The sequence below is a fragment of the Chenopodium quinoa genome, unplaced genomic scaffold, assembly GCF_001683475.1.
Source record: "Chenopodium quinoa cultivar QQ74 unplaced genomic scaffold, ASM168347v1, whole genome shotgun sequence".
Taxonomy (NCBI): domain Eukaryota; kingdom Viridiplantae; phylum Streptophyta; class Magnoliopsida; order Caryophyllales; family Amaranthaceae; genus Chenopodium; species Chenopodium quinoa.
Window position 1 is genome coordinate 1478022 of NW_018745569.1, and position 14746 is coordinate 1492767.

The window sequence follows — 14746 nt, forward strand, 5'->3', positions numbered from 1 at the left end:
AATATACAAGATGAAAAAAAATGTCAAGAAGTCCATCATCTTCAATTCATAACAAAACCTATTTATACAATGTCTATTTTTCAAAGCATATACAGTTATACTACATATATTTTATTTTCAGTCAAACAACTAGTTGAATCAGCCTCTAGATATGATTTTGTTCAATTTTATTGAGAATTAAGTAAAATGGGCAAAAACTAAAATTTAAGTTTTTATAGGTAACTCAAAATGTTTACGTAAATATTGAGTACCACCTCCGAAACTTTACAAACAAATTATATGGCAGTAAACCAAATGGGTCAATAATTACCTTATGGAGAGAGTTGATGAACATGTCTAGTCTCAAGTCTCAAGTGGCTAATGGGTAGTAGTCCCTGTATGGAAGAGAAGCTGGCAAAGTAAACAGACTGATAAAGGATGGTGGGAAGAAGAGCAGAAGATAGACTGTCTTTTCACTGCTCGAGAAGTCTGATTCTTACTAATGCTAGAAGAGAAATTGTACAATATCCAATAAAAATACTAGTTACACTTCACCTCACTGTCTTTCTCACCAACTTGTCAACTTTAATAATACACGCAAATTTTGGAGGGAAAATTTACTGTATCAAATAGAGGGAAACAGCCTACTACAGTAAAATTAAAAATTATTCAAACTCAAACTATTTATTTCCTCATCTTCCCCACATTATTTTGTTTGTCTAACTCATACTCTGTACATAGTACGGAGTACATATTTATTGTTTGTTACTACGACTCTACGAGTAATTCTAGACTTCAACAACCATAAGGAAGGACTTACTATGGTCTACTTCCGAAATTTATAAACCATGTCCAAGGCTTTTGTTTTCCTGCTTAGTTCACACTTTCAAAGTAAAAATGATTACAAAATCATGGGCACACCTACTACAGAATTCAACTCAGCAGTACAAAAATTTATTTTTATCTCGGATCAGGTTCACTTTTTGCATGTAAACATTTAATTAAATCATCATCAAGTTCACCAGATGACGATAAAAAAATTTCACTTTCATTTGCCCATCGCATTGGTATTCAATGGAAAGAGCACAGGCAAAAATATAATCACATGGAATCAAAATGTTGCCCCGTCCTTCGACAGGTGATGCTGGAAGAAACTTCCACAATTCACATCACATTCATGGGGTATGGTATTATGCCACACTGTACTAGGAGAAAACGTAACAGAGTATTGAATTTATTTCAAACTAACTTAGAAGGCCCCTCTGCTTGAAGACATCGAGCATTGCAGCACCCATCTTTGCAGGAGACTCTACCACGGTGGCCCCAGCTTCTCTGAGAGTCTTGATTTTGTCTTGCGCTGTGCCCTTACCACCAGATACAATGGCTGCCATGAAATATTTTTTTAAGAAAATTCAAAACATTAAGATTGTCAATTCATTATTATCACTAGCCTTGTGTTACAGTAAGCAAAAGCACAAAATCAGACACCAAACACCCAAACTGAATGATGTGGAACAGCAACATATATATATATATATATATATACACACACACACATGAAGTTCTGAGCTGTCCAATATAGAAGCAATAATCATATCATGATAGCGCTAGGTAGACACACTAGAGTTAAGCAAAATACTAAAATCAATAACATAGATCATCAACTAATTGTTACAGAAATCAAGGCAGCTAACTAAAAATTGCTGTCATAACACATTACCTCCAGCATGACCCATCCGTCGACCAGGTGGTGCCGTTAGCCCAGCAATGAAAGAAACCACAGGTTTTTCAGTTTTACTTTCCTGTTTCAAGCAAAGAACTCACTAAGAGACATAATCGCAACCAGGAAACACATCAGCAGAAAACAGTTATCTAGAACAAATTTCCCTTGGCCTAAGGAACATTAAATATATTAATCATTGACAGCTTTGCTCAAACTATAATACAATTACCAAACTACCAATGCCTTCATCCCTTAGGGACTGTGTCGTAATTTACTCTCCTTATAAGCTAGTGGAAAAAAAAAATCTACTACTGTTTCCCTCTGTGCTAAAATACAATGTCACCACTAAATTTCTCAATAAGTAGGGCATGTAATGTGGGGAAAAAAAGCGGATAATTAGCCACAATATCAGATCTTTCAATTTAAAGAAGGATGTAAGCCGTGTAACAATGTTGCCTTTATGTTTTTCAAAAACACCATCATCAAATTGCCAAGAAACGACCATTGTTGCCTATAACTGAATATACCATGGCCTTGTCCTATTCCCTAAAACAGTTTAATAAAGGGCTACTAAGATTATACCACAGCTAAAATTGGTTAGATAAGATGTATTCAGCTGAAAAGAATGAATCCTAATAAAAACACCCATGTGATTTCTAAAACGAAATTTTATTCTTCAGAAAATAAGTATAACTCTGTTTACCAAGCAAAAGATCTCTTTAGCAAAAATCGGGTGGCTAAAGCCATAAAGCTTTTAGCAGGAAAAACTTTCAATCCAAGGTACATGGTCAAAATGGCTTACCTTAATCACAGCAGCAGCATCCTCTTCAGCAGTTCCCCCTATTTCCCCAATAAGAATAATACCTGTAGTAAAATCAGCAGGAAATATATAAGCAAAGGTACATAAAAACAATCCAAGCAAACAAGAATACTTATACCTCCTATTGGTTCTCATAAAATGCAATTTTCTAGGAACATTTTCACTCCATAACCCTTTTACTAGGTAAATGTGTCGCAATATTTTGATACCAGCACAGGTTGCAGACAACTCATTACAATCTGAAAGCCCATCCTATTGGAGATTTGGTTACACAAACTATGAATGCACAAAGGCTAAACTAATCAAGCATCCCTTCTCACCCTGTGTCTGCCATGGTTGCGGATATATGACTAACATGGGGTGGAGAGAAATTATATACATAAACAAAATGGCAGAACATTTCTCAACAAGCTAAATCTGGAGTCCACTACAGATGGGATGAAGAAGTTGTGAAGGAAATTGAAGGATGACATAAGTGTATTCTGACTTGTGAAGTTGAAGAGGGATATCTTTATTCAAACAGAAGCAAGCAATAGCATCGCAAGCCAATACCATACTTCCAAAGTTATAAAGTGTCTGCCCCCCATCAATGAGTCACTATACCTCCTAATACCCATCAGATACAGCCATATAAAGCATTGCAGAATCTTCTCTCTCATGTACACCAGCATACACAAAACAAATACTTCCTTTGTTCTCCTAATATTGCAACAGGGGGGAAGACACAAAATTAAGACGAGGAGAGAGATAGAGAGAAATAAAGATAGGGATCCATGTGATGAGGAGAGAGAGAGAGAGAGAGAGAGAGAGAGCATGTGTATACATGGCAATGTTGCACTATTTCTAAAACTTCCTAAAATGGTAATTGTTGCAATATTAAGGGAACAGAGGAAGTATAATTAAGTGGGATTTTTTTAGTAAAACCAGTAATCCAGTAATCATAAACTGCGCAGTCATCTGATCTCCCACAAAATTCTGAGTACTATAGCCATTGTTCTAGGAAGGTCAGGGGTCAAAGAATGATGATTCATATAGTAATGGTTCTTTTCCAATCAAAATCTACCATGAAAAAGTGAATTCATTTAGCCACTAATCCATCAGATGGAAAACCAACCAATCCTCTAATGTTTAGCAATCACAAAAGCAGATCAAGCCACTTGAACAGAAGTGTAATCAATTGATTGAAAGGGTAATGAAAAGCATTTTAGGAAAGACAAAGTCCACCTTCAGTCTGGGGGTCATTAATGAACTTCTCAATGCAATCAACAAAGTTGGTCCCATTGAAAGGGTCCCCACCAATTCCTACAACAGTGGATTGCCCAAGGCCAACAGCAGTTGTTTGGAAAACCTACATCACAACACCAAGTATAAATTGATTGGCAGATTAAAGTCCTATAAACAAGTAGTAAAGAGATATAATTTTATCATGACTTCAAAATATAACACTCATAATGACGCTTTCAATAATTAATTAGTGCAATGATGTAATTAATAAATTAGTAATAGACTAATAAGCTGAGACAATCAATGATAATGATCATTTAGTTAGTATAGACAAATTGTGATACCACAACAACATCATCCAGTGAAATTCTACATTCATGGTATAATGGAATAGAAGATAGGCAAAGAACTCTCAGAAATAAATATATTTTGAAAGTACAGCTTGAAAGCAAAATATAGAAGGTAAGTATTATATAGATCAGCTATTGGGCCACTAAACATAAAGAATAGCAAGTAGAGAAATTCCATACCGCCTCATATGTCAGTGTACCAGAACGAGAAACAATTCCAATACGACCTGGTTTGTGGATATAACCAGGCATAATGCCTATCTTGCACTCTCCAGGTTTGATGATTCCAGGGCAATTTGGACCGATTAGCCTGGTTTTCGATTGTCTATTAAGGGCAGCTTTGACTCGAACCTGGAATAGCAGATACAATATATTTGAGAAAGCAAATTTGCAAAACATCCCAACCAATATGACTGCCTAGCGTCACAATAAAAGAACAAACAGCAAGAGAACTGACACTTGAGAGCTGATTACCAGAGAAACTTAACCGTTTCATTAGGATAGACAATATAAAATTCTACATATCTAACTAATACATAGATATTTGAACCAGATATCAGAATGAAATAACAGTAAACTGGAAAGAGCACAAAGTTAATTAAACCACAGCACAAAAAGGCACAGAGGAAAAAGAGTGCTTAAGTCTTCCATGTAACTTTAAAATGGATGAACAAGATGTGTCAGATGGGGACATGGGATGCACCCTGTATTTTGATTCAACCACTGAATATGTTCTTAGCCTTGATACAAGTATGATATAATTCAGGCATTTTCAATACAAAGCCTGTAACTTTGAGGTCTGAGAGAGAAGAAGAATAAAAAAAGGAAGTCCACAAGGGAATGAAATACAAGCAACAAGGAAGTTTGAGATAGATATAGTCACGATGTCAATTAGGCTAAAAAGAAATTAAAGTATGCTAATGAGAATAGGAAATTCTGGACAAACAAACATTAATAAAAATAATAACCAACAACAAATTAATTCTAGTTGATAAGTCAAATGGCTTACCATGTCATGCTGAGGAATTCCTTCAGTGATGCAGACGATTAGATCCAATTCAGCTTCCAACCCTTCCATGATTGCTTTCGCAGCAAAGGGAGGAGGAACGTAGATAACTGAGGCATTGGCCCGTGTATCTTCCTTTGCCTCAGCAACAGTGTTGTAAACTGGTAACCCTAAATGCTCAGTACCACCCTTTTTTGGTGTCACACCACCAACCTGATACCAACAATGAAGCATCCATCATACAATGCTCTTGTCATTAGAGAATGCAAGTGATACTCATAAACTAATATGATGTCAGAAAAAGCAAGCCAATTAATGTCTAACCAATCAGAACTTCCATAATGAGTTGTGACCACTGTATGAGTGTATGTTCAAGTGAGTTTCACACAGCTTTTCTACATTTCGATCATTATGAAGCCCGTGTACACATTATGGCAATATATTTCTAATTTCTCTGTAAACCCATACCATACAAAGGATAGATTGACCCAAGCCACTGATCTGGACTTTCTTAGCTATCCCCGATTGTCCACATATATTCTTCAAGACCTCTACCAATGCCATCTAACGTTAAACTCTCCCATGGTCCTGCCTACACCATTACGAGGGAGAGGGCTACAAGCAGACATAATTACTGCACAACCGCAAAGCACCCTCACTTCATTTACATTCTTGACTCTTTCTAATTATCACTATTCTTAACATTTTCTTTTCCTTTAATGTCTCAAATTCTACATTAACTGCCTCTTCCAACTCCACTAGTAATTCATAAAATTCTCAACTTCTTATGTTACAAACCACATTTGTTTTGCAGTCTTCCCTTCGGTAAACCACTTGCCACAACCAAAGAAAAACACGAATATAATAATAAGCAACACCACCTCAGTCTTCCTTAAATCAATCACTGATATTTCGCCTAATTGGGCAAACATATTCTAATGATGCAACAAGCACTATCTCTGAGGTCCTAAAATCCTTAAAATTGTTTCAAATCCACCAAAACGAAGTAACACGAACTACCTTAGTCTTCCACTCAAATTAATCAATCATCAATTCTGATTAAAATACTCTCCAATTTCATACATCCAACACAAACTACAGAATAGCAACACTAATCTATTGCATCCATAAAAATTGGTGTAATAATTCCAATCAAACAGCGTAAAAAGAAAATCAAAAGCTGCATTCCTCACTTCCATATTTGTCAAAAACAACCTCAAATCAAACCATTTTCTCATCAACACTAAAAATCACCAACAAAAAGGCCAAAACAACATTCACAAATCGAAAAATCGCGCATCTAAAAACATCTAAAAATGAAAATCTGGGTTAAAACAAAATCAGATCCAACAAAACCATACAAAACTAATGAAATTGAAAACATAAACTAACCTAAAACGAAAATCAAAGGTAGAAGAAATGAAGCGGTACCATTTTGGTGCCATATTCGATGGCTTGTTCAGTGTGAAAAGTACCATTTTTGCCGGTGATACCTTGGCAAATGACGCGCGTATTCTTGTCGACGAACACAGCAGGAGGAGGATGAGAGGTGCCGAACTGCCTGGTTTGACCGATCGAAGAAGAAGAAGAAATGGTAGGATGAATCTTGGAAGACAAGGTAGCGAGGAGTTTGCTGGCTTGTTGTCTCGCCATTGTTGAAGCTCCAAATTAGGGCTTTTTTTGCTGGTCTAATGTTAGAATTTTATTAGGGAGAAAGGAAATGAATGAAGTCAGTTAGTAACCTTTCACCTCCCGTGGAATGGAAATGGAAAAAAGGAGGCGAATGTTGAAGCATGAAACCCGAACCTATTAAGGTGTACAAGCTAAAAGGCGCAAGCAAATGTGTGCATAATTATCACTTTAATATAATGATAAATTAATAAGAAATTAAAGTTGTATATCATACTATTAAATAGGAAATTAAAAAATAAATAACTTTTTTTTTAATGAAGTATATATATTATAAAGCATATAAAATTGAAAATATGTACTCATAACCAAATCAAGCAAAGATTGATGTATGGAGAACAATTTAACAAATGAACATAGATAGATAGATAGATCATAAAAAAAAATTGATGCATGGAGAATAATCTAACGTAACTATGAACATGAGATTTCATTTCAAGCAAAAGACATACTACCATGACGAACAATCAATACCTCATATTCTACAAAATTAAAGATAGATTAGCAAGAGTCAATAATATCATAAGAATGAGTATTATGGTTTAAAAATATCTTAGAACATTATGATTATAACATAGGAAGATTATATAAAGAATCATCTAAGGGAAGATTGTAGTAGGACTGTAGGAGGCATGAGAAAATAGAAGAAACATAGAAATAAACACATTGATTCTCGTACAAAAGACTGGCATACCTCATGCATTCATGTGTGACTATAATAAAGGGACTTGAGAAAGTGATTAGCAGTTGTAGAAGGAATGGATCGTAAGACCACTCTCAATGGTGAGCAAAAAAAATGCTCACCCACTCTCTCTCTACCCACTTTCTCTCTCAAGAAATAAGTTTTGCTCATGGGCAAATTTTTTCACATATTCTCTCCCAATGGTGAGCAAAAAAATTGCCCACCCACCACTCTCTCTCTCTTACTTTTTCAATACCCCACCATTACTTTCTCTCTCCTACACAACACTTCTTTATTTATTTATTTCATTTATATTTTAACAATGTTACTCCAAATAAATAAAAACTAGTTAAAATTTGTGTAACTTATTTTTTTTATTTTTGTCCTTTTTATCGTTAAAATTTGTCGTAAAATTAAGTACGTTATATAAAAAAAAAAATTTAAAAAAGCTCAAAATTTCTTAAATGTTTTTATTTATTTTAAAAGCGGTACAATACTAGAAACCAATTACATTTGCAACGTCATGCGTAATTAAACTTAGAAATAAAATAAACACAACAAGTAAAAGTAGCTACGCCATAGTACTTGGCTTTATTTAAGTCGTGCTAATTTCTCCCTAATTACGTGGCCCGTAGTGTTGCCAAATATGTTCGACTAAATCACGTTTCAGAGATAGATGAATTTCTCTGTCACGGAGGGAAGCTTTTCGCTGTAGAAATGCGTTGAAATCAAAGTTGGTAGGTCGGCCTACGTTGAATTCAAACGGTGGCGTTGTAGATGTTGATTCTTGTTGATCTTCTTCGTAGAAGGCTCTTAGAACTTCGGCTCGAGTGTAGTTGTGGCGCTCATCTTCAACAATCATGTTGTGCATAATGATACATGTTTTCATTATGTCCCGCAGTATGTCCTCATCGTACGCCAGCGACGGTTTTCGTATTATTGCAAATCGAGCTTGCAACACACCGAAAGCTCTTTCAACGTCCTTTCGAGCGGCAGCCTGGTGGTCAGCGAACATTTTATCTTTGGCCAGTTGAGGGAATGTGATACCCTGAACAAAAGTTGCCCACTTCGGATAAATGCCGTCGGCTAAATAATAAGCCATGTTGTATTCATGGCCGTTAACCGTAAAATTTACCGGAGGAGCTCGACCATGCAGAACCTCATCGAACACTGGTGAACGGTACAACACATTAAGATCATTACAAGATCCGGGAATACCAAAGAAGGAATGCCATATCCATAAATCCTGATCCGCAACGGCTTCCAGTATTAGCGTTGCTTTCTTGTTCCTACCGGCGTACTGCGCTTTCCAAGCCGTTGGACAGTTCTTCCATTCCCAATGCATGCAATCAATGCTGCCTATCATGCCTGGAAAACCACGTAGTTCATTTTGATGCAGTATCCGGGCCAATTCATCAGTTGTAGGGTTTCGCATGTACTCGGTTCCGAACTGGTCAATGACCCCGGCACAAAAACGTTGTAGGGCAACTCGAGCGGTTGACTGACTGATTCGAACGTATTCATCAACAGCGTCTGCAGCCATGCCATAGGCTAACATTCGTATCGCGGCTGTACATTTTTGCAGAGGTGATATGCCTAACTTTCCAGTTGCATCCCTACGCTGCTGGAAGTAAACATCACCTTCAACGACCTTGTTCATTATACGTAAAAACAAAGGTCGTTGCATACGAAATCTTCTTCTAAATTGGGTGGTATTGTACACAGGATTATCGGAAAAATAATCATTGAACAGCCTGGCATGTCCCATTTCCCAATCTCTTCTGTTCGTACCCCCTCTACGTGATTTTGAAGTACGTTGGGATTGTGTTTGGGGCATGAGGAAAGATGTGGGTTGGTATGTGAAGAGTTCATCAACGAGTTGATCATATTCTTCATTATTGGAAGAAGATGAACTTGAACTTGAACTTGATGATGGTCTGGAATACATCATGTATTAATATTATAATTTTCTTAATTGGTGTGGTTGTGGATATGTGCCATGCCTACTATATATAGCAAATAAATCAAATGAATATGTGGTTACAAATCTGAATGACCACACCAACTAAAGCATTCAAATTTTCAGCCACGGAATAGGTATACTATGCTAGTTGACAATGACAAATCTTGACAAAGTGTATTCAGAACAAAAGTGACTACACCATGTCGGTATGAATGACCTAAAGTTAAAGCATACTGACAAAGTTAATTCAGAAACATGTGACTACACAATGACAAAAATGTGACTACTGAATGATAAAGAGTTATTGCAATTTTGTTGCCATGAATGACCCAAAGTTAAAGTGAAATCAGAAAAAAAGTGACTACCCAATGACAACAATTGAATGCAACTATGTCGGTAACAATGACAACTGAAATCAACTTGTTAAACAACTTGTCATTCAATATTGGAAAATCAGAATACAAGTTTACATATGACAGTGAAATTAAACACACCACTAATACATGTTAAACATAAAAGACTACATTGCGCATAATTAAAAACTTAACTAATACAAGCGTACACCTACTACAACCAAACATGCTTATAAGCCCTGTAATTTACCCAGTAAGAAATTCTTGTACGACTCTTCTTCAGGAGTGAGTGGAGTAGGCGAATTCTTCATAGCTTGCACCATATCAAACCAGGTTTTCATCTTATGAATGTCAAGTTCCTCCCTTTTCCTCTGTTCCTTCTCCCTTTCAATTTTGATCCGCTCTTCCTTCAGAATGGCCTCCCTCTCGCGAATTGTTGCCAATTCCTTCATTCGTTCGCTAAGCTCAGACGAACCACTGTCCGAAGCTACTTCTTTCCCTTTACGCTTGGCCTTTGCTTTCTTCACACCTTCGAGTCGTTGTATTCCTCCAGATGAAAAACCATCCGTAGGGGTTTCATCCCCTCCATCATCTCTGGACCTCTTCCCACTTCCAGCACTACCTTGCTCCTCAACATCACGAACAGCTTTTCTTTCCTCCTTTGACAAGGACCATCTCAGCTTTGGCCTCCACTTTGGATCTCTATTAAGCATTTCAACAGCGTGAGGAAAAGCGAAATTACGACCTTGGGCGAGATGGAAAAGCTTCGACGCACTTTTTATACGGTCAGCTTCGTTGTAACCACTCCCTCCCTCCGGAAGTCTACCTGCTTCATCATAGCAAGATATCCACTGTAGTGTGTCTGCTGCCAACCTTCTCCAGTGCGACGTCAGACTCTTCATAGGTCTTGGTGGAAGTATATGCGGCTTCTCCGCATGAGCAAGTTGATATGCTGCGTGTACATCGCGCCAAAGGGAAGTTGCTTTCTGGCTCGTGCCTTTAATAGCATTCTCACTGATCTCCAAGTACAACCCAATCAGAGTTTCATCTTCCGCAACTGACCAAATTCGAGTCGCTCGTGCAACAACCTGGTTGGATTTCAGTTCGGGAACTGGTGGAGGATATTGCGGCGTCTCTGGTACGCTGTCCTCTTCGCTCTCATTGAATTGTGTGTTGCTATCATGTACAGTTTCAGGTGTACATTCTTCAATAACATGGTTTCGTAGGGGAAACTGAGTGGGTGTCTGATACTGTGGAGATGGTTGCAAAGACGTATTGCCCATTCTTTGCAAGAACAATTGAAACTCGGGATTAGTTAGCAAATCATCACTAAAACCAGAAAATTGTTGGCGGAAATTTGGGTTGTTTGGATCCATTAAAAGATTCTGCATCACAAAACAAAAGATAAATATTTGTACTAAAATTTACTAATTTTTTACAAAAGATAATTTTTTTTTTTCACATAATCACATATATACTAATTTTAATACATAACTAAATTTATATATTAAAAAAAAAATTAACCAATAATTGGAAGACTTTATTAACTACGAATTTAGTAATGTTTGAATTTAGTAATGTATGGAGAAAACACACATATACTAATTTTAATACATAACTAAATTTATATATTAGAAAAAAAAAAGTAACCAATAAATGCAACACTTTTGCAACTACAAATTTAGTAATGTATGGAGAAAATATCAACAACTTTCTTCAATTACATAATGCAATTAAACAACATGGTTTTATATTTTTTTTTTTTCAAAAAAACACACATATAATAATTTTAATACATAACTAAATTTATATATTAGAAAAAAAAGCAAATATATCAAATAAATGCAACACTTTTTTTACTACAAATTTAGTAATGTATGGAGAAAATATCAACAAATTTCTTCAATTGGGTTTTTCAATTAAGTAAACATGGCATATAATATTTTTTTTTTCAAAAAAACACACATATACTAATTTTAATACATAACTTAATATTACAAAAAAAAAAAAAAAGTAACCAATAAATGCAACACTTTTTTTACTACAAATTTAGTAATGTATGGAGAACATATCAACAACTTTCTTCAATTACATAATGCAATTAAACAACATATATTTTTTTTTCAATTACATAATGCAATTACATAATATTTTTTTTTTCAAAAAATCACATATATATTAATTTTATTACATAACTTTATTTAAATAATAAAAAAAAAAAAAAAAATTTACCTCAATATGGGTGTGTTGCAACAAAAATGCTCTTCAACAAATTTAAAATGCTTAAGAAAATAAAAAAGTGGAGGATTTTAAGTGATTTCGAAAATATATCAAAATATATCAAAATGCATGTCTATTTATAGAGAATTTAATTTTATGACCGTTGGTAATTTTTTTTTTTTTTTTTTACTGAAAATATTTTTCAGAAAATGCAATGGGAAGATTATAACCGTTGTAAAACGGCTAATTTTGTCATTGGCCAACACCCTGAACATGCCACGTGTCGCGCTCCTACTCGCTGGCAGCCTGGCATGAACAGTACCCGTATTTTTTTTTTCCAGCTTTCCTCCAGCTTGTGGGCCCCACCGAGATCACTGTTCATCAGAAGAAATGCCCATGCTATGGACATTTTCATTTTTGCCCATGGGCTTTTTCTTGCATTTTTGGTTTAGCTCACCATTGTGGGTGATGAGCAAAATATTTGCTCACAAGAAATGCCCATGAGCATATATTTTGCTCATGGTTGTGAGTGCTCTAAGTGGGAAATTTTGAGTAATGAACATTAATATTTTTTTTTTTTTAATTTGAAGGTTTTTATTTTGTATGAGGAAGGATGATAGCCAGAACAATGGACAGTTTTTTTTTAAAAAAAAATTGGTAGTTATGGAGTATCAATTTTTTTTTTTTTAATTTATTTGGGTAGTTATTATTATTTTTTGGAAAATTTCACTTTTGCTACCATCAAAACACATGTGTTTCACTTTTGCTACCCATTTAAATTTTATTTTTATTTTACTACCATCTAAAAGCACATTTGTTAAAATTTGCTACCAGTTAAGTTTATTCAAAAAATAAATAAAAAAAAAAAAAATGTTTAAAAAAAAAAAAAAAACCCAGCCACCACCTTCAACCCGTCAGCCACCCTCCCCCCTCCCTTTCCTCTACCTTCAATTGCCAGCCAGCCCCCTCCCGTCAGCCACCCTCCCCCTCCCCCCTGCCGGCGCCCAAAGCGTCGCCCGACGCCGATGACTCCAATCCACCCTCCCTTTCCTCCACCTACGCAGCCCACCCCCCTCCCTTATCCCCTTCTCACTGCCCCAACCCCCACCCCGAAACAGGAAAACAGCCCTCCCTCCCCATCCCCCCCCCACCCTGAATCGGCCCCCTCCTCTTCCCCCACCCAAAACAGCCACCCCTAACCCTTAAACACCAGCCCAACACCACCATAAACGAAACCCTAAATCCCGTTTAGGGTTAGAAGTGCCGGTTTTTGGTGCTGGGGAGTGGGGTGACTTGTTCGAAGGGAGGAGCAGCAGCAGTAGCGGCGCATTCTGGTGGGGGAATGGGGAGGGGGGTAGTTTCCGGTTCGGGGTGGGGGTCGGGGCAGCAAGAAGGGGGAAAAGGAGGGGGGTAGGCTGCGTTGGTAGGAGAAAGGGAGTGGGGTAGGGTCGTCGGCGCCGGTAAGGGCAAGGGGTGGCTGATGGGGAGGGGACTGGGTTATTGTTTAATTTTTTATTTTTTTTTGGTGGCTGGGTTTTTTATTATTTAATTTTTTTTTTCTTAGTGGCTGATGGGGAGGCAGTTAGAGTGGCTGAGGAAGGAGGGGTGGTCGAAAGGTGACATTGAGGGTGGCTGGATCACACTAACGGAAATAGTAACCGAAAGTGTTAAGTGGTAGCAAATTTTAACAAAGGTGTTTTTGTGTGGTAGTAAAATAAAAATAAAATTTAAATGGGTAGCAAAAGTGAAACACATGTGTTTTGGTGGTAGCAAAAGTGAAATTTTTCTTATTTTTTTAACAAAATATTTTTTTTTGAAAATAAGTATTTTTTTAAAGGGTATTTTTGGAAAGGGTAAATTCCCAACCAAAAAAGGGAATTCCCTTTAAAGAGTAACATAAATCGATTTTCTCTAACGATGATACTAGATCGGGCCGAAACGACACTATAATGTGTGTTTTGGTATTGAATTACGCTTTGATTGTGTTTGTTTTTTCGTTTGGTAAAATAAACAATTCAAAACTAAATTAACCCATGTCATGTCACGAATAATAAGACTAAGCTTGCGAGCTTTACTAATTACATGGCATGTAAGAACGACTGTGAGCTCAAGCCATCAACTTTTCTTTTGAATATTGTGACACTATACATCGCTAGCGGGTACTGGTCTAGCCAACCCTAGCTAGGACACGTGGGCTTGGTTGTTGTATTAACTTTTCTCTATTTCAGGGAAAAGTGATGAAAATCATAGTTGTGAGAGAAAATAGGGCGGTGAAATTTATTATTGAAAATTGGAATACGGTAATATTGTAAAGATTTGAGGTTAATACTGAAAAGGTTTGAGGAAATACTCTTCACTATTCCATATTTTCGGGTACTTAAGTTTGTCACTAAGTGGATTGCAAATTTTACAATGTTATACAACCTGTTTCATAGGACCCCAAATAAAAGAAATACAAATTAGTTATGAGTAGTGATTTTGCAAAACTAAGTAATAAAAATTTGTATCAATTTATTACATAGTTGATGACTATTGTAGTATTGTGTGATAATTTAATTTAGCTAAAAAAATTCATTTTGGCCGGTTTTTGGATATTTGAATCACTATATTGAATTTAACCATGAATGTCATGAATTAAAAGTCAAATTATTTTAAGGATATTTAGATCACTATATTGAATTTACCCATGAATGATGTGAATTAAAGATAAATCAAAGGAAAATAAATGGACATGATT

At 36.2% G+C, this 14746-nt stretch overlaps 3 protein-coding genes across 3 annotated transcripts; all 3 read right to left on the bottom strand.

Moving 5' to 3' along the window:
• Positions 1–788: 788 nt before the first annotated feature.
• On the bottom strand, positions 789–6897 carry LOC110716262 (succinate--CoA ligase [ADP-forming] subunit alpha-2, mitochondrial-like). The gene is made up of 7 exons (XM_021894872.1): positions 6534–6897; positions 5106–5315; positions 4277–4447; positions 3747–3870; positions 2505–2566; positions 1700–1781; positions 789–1363 (listed from the first exon to the last, which is right to left on the bottom strand). Exons 1-7 carry the CDS (start codon positions 6753–6755, stop codon positions 1224–1226), a joined length of 1011 nt encoding a protein of 336 aa, XP_021750564.1. The 5' UTR covers positions 6756–6897; the 3' UTR covers positions 789–1223.
• Positions 6898–7785: 888 nt separating this feature from the next.
• On the bottom strand, positions 7786–13148 carry LOC110716287. The gene is made up of 2 exons (XM_021894897.1): positions 12022–13148; positions 7786–11174 (listed from the first exon to the last, which is right to left on the bottom strand). The coding sequence occupies exon 2, from the start codon at positions 9422–9424 to the stop codon at positions 8090–8092; it is 1335 nt and encodes a 444-aa protein (XP_021750589.1). The 5' UTR covers positions 9425–11174; positions 12022–13148; the 3' UTR covers positions 7786–8089.
• On the bottom strand, positions 10020–12424 carry LOC110716374 (glutathione S-transferase T3-like). Its single transcript, XM_021894987.1, has 2 exons — positions 12332–12424; positions 10020–11174 (listed from the first exon to the last, which is right to left on the bottom strand). Exons 1-2 carry the CDS (start codon positions 12422–12424, stop codon positions 10020–10022), a joined length of 1248 nt encoding a protein of 415 aa, XP_021750679.1.
• Positions 13149–14746: the final 1598 nt, after the last annotated feature.